The sequence below is a fragment of the Motacilla alba genome, chromosome 20 (genome assembly GCF_015832195.1).
Source record: "Motacilla alba alba isolate MOTALB_02 chromosome 20, Motacilla_alba_V1.0_pri, whole genome shotgun sequence".
In the NCBI taxonomy this organism is placed as follows: Eukaryota; Metazoa; Chordata; class Aves; order Passeriformes; family Motacillidae; genus Motacilla; species Motacilla alba.
The window spans coordinates 2,943,417-2,951,883 of NC_052035.1; the positions used below are offsets into that span (position 1 = coordinate 2,943,417).

The following is an 8,467-nucleotide window of genomic DNA, read 5'->3' on the forward strand; positions in this document are numbered from 1 at the left end:
ACTCGGGGCGCGGCGGAGCGGCGCTGCGACAGCCCGCGCAGACCGGGCAGGGACCGCCCGCTGGCCGCTCCTGCCCTGCTCGGGCTGCCGGCGCGGCCGCGGCGGCCACGACCCCCGGCCCATGACCGGGCTGTGCCGGGCCGGGCTCACAGCGGCGCCCGCCGCCCTCACGGCGCGGGTGGGCGGGACGCCTCGCTCAGCCCCCATTGGCTGCAGGACAAGCTCTCCACACCAATGAGAGAGCGAACTGGTGCCGCTTATTGGCCGAGAGCCGTGATTGACAGGAGTGCGGGCCTACGGGAGCGGCGGGCGGGGCGGCGCCCCCGGAAGCGGCGTGCGGCGGGGCGCCATGGCCGGCGGGGCCATGGCGGGCGGCGGGGATTCGCTCCGCGCTCTGCTCCGCGCCGCCAACGCGCTCCTGCAGCAGCGCCGCTACCACGCCGCGCTCGCCGTCATCAAGGGCTTCCGCAACGGTGCCGTGTGAGTGCCGGGCCCGGGCGGCGGGGTCTCGGTCCGTCCCGGCCGGTGGGGAGGCCGGCGCTCTGTGGCGGGGGTGCTGTGGGGGGAGGCGATTCCGCCTCCCTCAGCCGCTGTTGGGGTGCGCTGGGCTGGGTTTAGGGTCCCGTTCGGGCCTAAGGGTTTCGGGTCCCCTTCGGGCCTGGCTCGCTGAGGTGCGTGTGCTCTTCTCCCTCCGGCTGAGCTGCTCCCGGTTTGCTCTGCTGCTACTGCTGGGCTGGCTTAAAAGTAATAGATATTTGGCTAAATAACCTTTTTTTGTCTGTTAGTAGACTAGAAATACAATAATTTCATGGTATAAAACGAGCTCTATGAAATATTTGTCCACCTTTACAGTTATGGAGCCAAAATCCGTGCCCCACACGCCCTGGTGATGACTTTCCTGTTCAAGAGTGGAAGGTACAAACGCTAATTCTGTGTTTTCGTGTTGCTGCTTGGAATGTTTTCATCACAGCTGTCCGTTTTCCATGTTTCTAGGGGGTTTAAAAAGCAGAAACACGTGTGAGCCGTGGTTGAGCCTTGTCCTGATAGAGACACACACACAAATATATATAATTGAGGGATTTAATCACTCATGGAATGGTTGATGAGGACAGAGGGGGAATTAGCAGATGCCAACAGCAATGTTCTGTCCTGTGTTGAAATATGGGAACCCAGGCTATAGCAGTGCACGTTGTGCCTTTCCCTGAGTGTCAGAGGTTTGCATTTAGCAATAAAAAAGTTTTAAAAGGGCTCTTTGGGTAGTGAGAACATTAAACACAGTCCACAGTCTGGGTAGGGCTGTGCTCTGATGAGGGAATTTCTCCTCCTTCCCCAGACATTGCTGGGGTACCCAAACCATCAGTGTAGGCTGGGGGTGCAGTGCCCAGGCTGAGTGAGTGCGGGATCTTGCCTTTTCTCTCCTGTAATTGTGTGTTTCTTTCCCTCAGTTTCAGGGAGAAGCTGAAGGCCATTGCCCAGGCCACGTACGCTCACTCCCGGAACCTGGCCTGCTTTGTGTTCACCTACAAGGGGCTCCTGGCAGCGCAGTCCCGGCTGCAGGGGAAAAGAATCCCATTCCATTCCTTCCTTGCAGCCTGCATTGGGGGCTGGCTGGTGTTTGGTGACAACAATCCCATCAACAGCCAGGTAAAGGCACTTGCTGGAAGTTTCTCTGGCCAGGTAAAACAACAGGTGTGCCAGGAACTGGTTAGGGGCACCTGTTTCTGGTGGTTCTGGCCACAGAGCGTTGCACTTTTATCATGTTCCCTGCACAAACTGCAGTGTGCCTGCTCTGCACTCCAGTCCCAGCTGTGGCTGTGTCTCCATGAGCAGCGTGGGCAGTTGCAGTGCTGGAAGCCCAGGTGTGCCTCCAGGGCTGCACTGAGTTTGGAGGAAGGCAGCCAGGTGACCCAGAGCTACAGGGTTACCCCAGCTGTCACCTGAGCTGTGGTCCCTACCTGTGTGTTCCTGGTCTGGCCATCACAGGGTGAAACTCTTCACCTGGAGTGTTGTGAGTGTAGAACTTGATCAGTTAGAGCTGCACTGAACTAAACTGACTAAACTGACCGCTGAACTGGCTAAACTGACCGCTGAACTGGCTGAACTGACAGCTGAACTGGCTAAACTGGCTAAACTGACAGCTGAACTGGCTAAACTGACCACTGAACTGGCTAAACTGACCATTGAACTGGCTAAACTGGCTAAACTGACAGCTGAACTGGCTAAACTGACCACTGAACTGGCTAAACTGACCATTGAACTGGCTAAACTGGCTAAACTGACCGCTGAACTGGCTAAACTGACCACTGAACTGGCTAAACTGACCACTGAACTGGCTAAACTGACCACTGAACTGGCTAAACTGACCATTGAACTGGCTAAACTGGCTAAACTGACCGCTGAACTGGCTAAACTGACCGCTGAACTGGCTAAACTGGCTAAACTGACCGCTGAACTGGCTAAACTGACCGCTGAACTGGCTAAACTGGCTAAACTGACAGCTGAACTGGCTAAACTGACCGCTGAACTGGCTAAACTGACCGCTGAACTGGCTAAACTGACCACTGAACTGGCTAAACTGGCTAAACTGACAGCTGAACTGGCTAAACTGGTGAAAGCTGCTCAGGGAGTGTTTGATTTAAAGCTGGTTGTTGGCACACAGTCACAAACCAGGGAGTAAAACAGAGCTGCAGATTAAACCCCAGTGCTCGACTTAAGCCAGGCCTGGTGTTAGGCTGTGTCCAGGCTCCTGAGCTCACACCTGCTTGGCAGGACTGCTCTGGGACTGTTCCATCAGCACCATGAGGTGGCATGAGCTGGGCAGAGACAGGAGTTGTGCAAGTGCCCAGCGGCGCTGCGTGAATTGCAGCCTGGCGATTGGCAAATCAGAGCAGCAGGCCTCGGAGGAGACAAACAGCCGTGGTTTGGCAGAGTGCTGACAGGGGAAGTGACGGCCTGTTGGCTTTGGAGTGGGGGAGTTGTTCCTGTCCCTCCTGGCTGGGTTGTCACTTGTGCAGCCCTGCAGCTGGCTGTGCTCAGCCCTCACCCCGCTGCCTGGCTTTCTCCTGCAGATCATCATGTACCTGCTGTCCCGGATCCTGTTCGGTCTGTCCCGGCTGGCTGTGGAAAAGGGCTACATCCCACAGCCCAAGCAGGATCCCTTCCCTCTCCTGGCTGCCCTGGTGTGGGGGACAGTCCTGTGGCTCTTTGAATACCACAAGGAGACTCTGCAGCCCTCCCTGCAGTCCTCCATGACCTACCTGTACGAGGACAGTGAGGTGTGGCACGACGTGTCTGACTTCCTCATCTACAACAAAAGGACAGACAGCAAGTAGGTGCTTCACTCTAAACCACTTTGGAATGGGATGGGACCTCCCAGCAGCTGAGGGAAAAGGTTATTCTGTTGCTTTTTACCTGTGATTTTTTAAAATTAACATCTATCAAGCAGAGTTGGCTTTTGTCTCTAGGCCAGAATGTTCTGATCAGTTTTTTGGCCCCTTTTGGAGCGAGCACGTGCCCCACTGAAACTTGTTGCAGTCTGTTTTTAAGAGGCCTTATTTTCCCTACAAGTGTGGCACTGGGGTTTGTTCTTTAAAAACTAAATATATTTATAAAATGGCAGTCTGACACTAAGTGGAGAGTATGAAAACATGTTCTAGAGCTCATCTGAATGTTTACAAGTGTTTTTTTCTGTGCTGTTGTGCTCACTGTGGTGTGATTGAGGGTGAAGGGAGTGGGGGACCTGCTGAGCTCTGAGAGCAGGGCCATCAGTTCTTCATTGCTGTGCATGGCTGAGAATCCTGTTTAAATTATTATAAGGACAGTTATGTGCTCCTTGAGGGAGTTCCTCTGCAGTTTTCCCTCAGGGAGACAATAAAATGTGTGAGAACAGAACTGTTAGGATTGTCTTGTACCAGCCTGGTCAATCAGGCTTGGAAAGACTATTTGCTTGGTTCCTTTCCTGCACTTGGGCTGAATCTCTGCCTCTGCAAAGTGCACTAATGAATACCCTGTAATTATTTTAAACTTGTTTGTAAAGCTTTTAAAAGCTGCTTGAACTAAATACCAAAAACAGTTACACAACTTGGGCTGCTCTGTGGCCAGGCTTCAGATCTCATGCTGGATCTAAGGGAGCAACACTTCCCAAGCACTTTTATTTTGGTGGAGCAGGACAAGGCTTTCTCTGAGGTCCAGAATCTGCCCTCCACAGCAGTGGGAAGTGTTTCCTGTAACCAGATTTGAATCTGACTTTGTAGCTGTAGTTTGTGCAGGCTTAATGGATTAATTTATTAATTATCTTCCTCTCAAAAACACTCTGCTGAGCCCCAGGATAGGGCAGCACTCCCTGGGCTCAGGCAGAAGATTGACTAGATAGCTGAGAAAGCACAAAAACTGGTTTAATTAATCAATTAATAAATTCAAACTCCTCGTAGTGCCAGGCACTCACCTGCCATATATCACTACACAGTTCACTCAATGATGTGCATTGAAATAATTCTGCCACACTGGTTTGATGTGGTGATATTTCCAAGAGAATCATAAAATTCCCTGCTCCCCTTTGGCTCAGTTGGGACTGTTTGGTTCACTTTCCCTGTATCCACCTGCTTTTCCCTGACCTGCCCATGGCATTTCATAATCCTGCTGATGCTCTCTTCATCATCTTTGGAGCTCTTTACCCTGCAGGCTCTGGCAGTTTCTCCTATTCAATGGTACAGCTGAAATGGTACTTTCAACTTCAGGGAGCTTCTGATTAAAAAAAAAAAATCTCGATTTCTTTTAAAGTAATTTTCCTTGTCCTCCTAACCTTCTTTATTACTGTTGCACATATTCAGAGTCCTCCTTGCTCTTCATTTTCCCACTTTTCTTTGTCCATGCAAATCCATGATGTACATGGTGGCCAAAAAACCAAGACACTTCTTTGTCATAATAACTCTCTATGATCCCTTCAACTTCTAATTTCATTGCTAACTTCTAATTAACTGCTGTTACAGTCTGGACTGAATAATTGAATGGGAATATCCATCAGACCCCATGAAAGCTGTCAAATTAGGAATTTGGTTTGTTTCTTTTGGTTAAATAGTTTTCTTTGTATATAGAAGCATAAAGATTCGATACAGAAAAACTGCTGAAGCTACAGGTGAGGCCTGATTCCTTTATAAACATCTTTCCACCACTGCTGGGTATTTGAAGCATCACAGTTTTTCTGGCAGAAGCCTCAGTATTGTTCCAACTAAGAGCATTGATATTCTGCTAAAATTGCTCAATTTCTGCAAGCTTTGATGGGATTTCAGAAGGCTGACAGCTGTGGCTTGGGAATTGCTCCCTAAAACTATTAAACTCCCAAATCCTTGACCATGTGTAATTATTGCAGCAAAAAGAAGCTGTGGGCTGGTTCTGAGAGCTGGGTGTCTCTGAGAAGGTTCTGATCTGTTGAATTTGTAGCTTGTGGTTCCCTTAGAGGTGGAATAACCTTTTTTTGCTGGGCATTGTACCATTGTGGCTGCTGGTGAAGCAGAGAAGGACCAGTGGCCCTTCCTGACCTTTTCACACTGCTCTCTGTCCTCTCTAGAAGATAAATCCCCGCCAAAAACCAGTGTCTGCAATCAGCCTGGCAGCAGTGACATGACTTCCCCTTGGTTCAGAACACCCTTTTTCTCTTGGGAACCTTTCCCTTTCTAAGGAAGCCGTGCCTGGGGCTGCAGTGGGGCTGCAGGGGGCAGCTGCCATGCCTGGATGCCAGCTCCTGCCGGGAGCACAGCCCCTGGGGCTCTGCTGACCGTTGGTTTTCCTGCTGGGCCGGGCCAGGACGTTGAGCTGCGAGTCAGTGCTTTCCCCAGGGAAGTAATTGGGACAGCTCCTTAATGACATCAGCCCCCATGGCTGTTCCTGGGAGCAGATAGCTGGGGATGAGCCCCTTCTGCCACCAAGGTGTTGGAACAATGCCGGCGTGTAGTAGGGAAGTGAACTAGAAGTAATTTGTCTGAGTCAGACTTTTGGGATATGTAAGTGACACCCCCTGCCCTCCCCCAGGGCATTGTGTGGGGAATGGAGTGCCCTGTTTGGGTTCCCTTTTTATTAGCATTAAAAGCAAAAGAAATAAAGAGACAGTTGGGAAGCCACCTGCGTATGGCCAAGTGCTTAAGGATCACAAAGAAGGGTCATTTTCTACCCCTAGCCCTGACTGGTTTTGAATTTTAAGATGAGCATGGGGTTGTTTGTCTACAGCAACTTTATTCTCCCCCTTGTTATTTTTTCCTTGACACCTGACTGATGCTGAGTGTCTCTAAAGAGGAGCAGAGTGTCTCTATCTTTGCTCAGTTGGACAAAAAAAGAGGAACACTGGATAAAATTGAAGTGTTTAAAATGATGCTTCTCCCTTAGATTTTAAGCCTCTCTTAGAGGCAGTTTTAAAGGTTAATGAATCAAACTGATCAAAAGTTTTCAGCAATCCTGAGCTTTTCAAGCAGACTGACTATCCTGGGCTATTAATCATTTATTTTATGAAGGAACAAAGCAGGCTCAGGGTTATTTACTGCTGCTGCCTGCTGCCCTGGCATACCCACTGTGCTTCCCTTCCCTTTGGAGGACAGCTTGTGTGCTGGGCTGGCTCTGGGGATGGCTGGAGAACCCTTTCCGGGACAATTGCATTATTTAACAAAGGTGAAAATGAGACAGCTGCCTGACATTTGGGTTGGGGAAGGTTTTCTGGGCTGTGTTTGATGCTGGCAGTGAAGGAGAGGGTGTTTCTGAGAGCAAAGCCTGTGTTTGGCCATTCAGTGCTGCAGAGGAGGGCTCGAGGAGGCTGGGGCTGCTGGGGGGTGTGACCCTGTGTCTGTAATGGGACAGTGCCTTTGTCCTGGCCACCGTCCCCGTGTCTGTGCAATAACCACAGAACTGGGCCTGTTCAGGGCATTTGTCAGAGAATTGTGGGATGCTTCAGGTTGGATGGGACCTTAAAAACCATCCCACCCCCTGCCATAGGCAGGGACACTTTTCTCTGTCCCAGGCTGCTCCAAGCCCCATCCAGCCTGGCCCTGGACCCTGCCAGGGATGGAGCAGCCACAGCTTCTCTGGGCACCCTGTGCCAGGGTGGGGAGGGTGCAGAGGAGCTTTGGTATTGGTGCTGTGAGGCTTCCCTGCCCTGCTAGAGTAGATCGAGCTCTGCTTTACCCCAGCTGGATGTGGGTGGAAGGCAGAGATGATCCCTGGCTGCTGAAAGAGCCCCAAAGCAGGGTCCCCCTGTGCAGAGTGAACTCTGCAGCCACGGCTGCCTGGTGCTGCTGGAGCCACCAGAACCCTGTGCAGATCCCTCACCCGGGAGAAGCTGCTGGGACTCCAACTCGTTTTCCCTGCATCAGCACAAAGGTGACCTTTGGATAATACCTTGAGCTGTGTGCTGCTCCCTATTTGTCAGGCTGTGTTTGTCTCCCTGGCTCATGCTAGCCTGAAGCAGAATGTGTTTTCTGATGCTGCTTTTGAAACCCAACAGATAAAGGAGGAGGGAAAATAAGGTGTCATGTCTGTCTGCCGCTGTTAATATTTTTGGGGTGTTAATCTTGAGTTTTCAACCTGTGTGTTCCTACCAGATTGGTGGAGGAGGTAACTTTTTTCTTTACTTAGAAGAATTTTCATGTCTCTGGTGGTGAGGAGGGAGAAAAACAAACTGAAAGCTCTTGAATACAGGTATTATTACCTCTGCTTTTGATATCTATTTTGTATTCATAATTACTGTGTAATCCAGTCCCTGATTTTCTAACAGCATAGAATAAACTAAAGAATATAAACTCAGGTAACTTATGTGACACTGATCAGAATGCTTGTAGAAATATCTTGGATTTTGGGTTTAAAACAATAAAAAGAGAGGGCAGGGGCTTGTTGATGTGGCTCTGTCCACTATGAATCACCTTCTTGTGGCCATTATTTCTGTATAATCACTCTTTGAATGTTACAATACCGTGCTTTGTCTACAAATAAAAATCCTAATTTTTTGTCTTTTTTTACTGTCATCATTTTAAAGCTAAAACCTATGGAGCAATGCTTGATTATTGCATGTCTGTAGTCCTGGCTGTAGAGAAGCCATGCACAAGGTGCAGTTTTGGCAGGGTTTGGGCTCTGGTGTTACCAGCTTGGAACCAACAGCCAGTGCTGCTTTGACCCCACCATCAGATTTCATTCCTGTGGGGGTAAGGATGCCAGCTGCAGAAACAAGTTGGGATGGTTGACACCCCTTTTTGTTTTTTCAAATATGACAAACAGAGAAAAACAAGGATGTCTGTGGATGGTTTTGCTGCCTCTTCCAAGCTAAAAGTTCAGAGGGAATGTGCTGTAGAGGTGACTGCTGTGGTGGTGGGGATGGAGTGTCTGCAAGAGCAAACCTCCAGCTTTGCAGCTGTTGGAATGCTGGAGTGTCCAGCCTGGGCCATGAGAAGCCAAATTAACACCTCCAAACTGATGCCAGTGCTACCTTCAA

At 50.1% G+C, this 8,467-nt stretch overlaps 1 protein-coding gene across 1 annotated transcript; it reads left to right on the forward strand.

Moving 5' to 3' along the window:
- Window positions 1-307: 307 nt before the first annotated feature.
- On the forward strand, window positions 308-7,991 carry PXMP4 (peroxisomal membrane protein 4). The gene is made up of 4 exons (XM_038158917.1): window positions 308-480; window positions 853-915; window positions 1,446-1,644; window positions 3,069-7,991. Exons 1-4 carry the CDS (start codon window positions 350-352, stop codon window positions 3,330-3,332), a joined length of 657 nt encoding a protein of 218 aa, XP_038014845.1. The 5' UTR covers window positions 308-349; the 3' UTR covers window positions 3,333-7,991.
- Window positions 7,992-8,467: the final 476 nt, after the last annotated feature.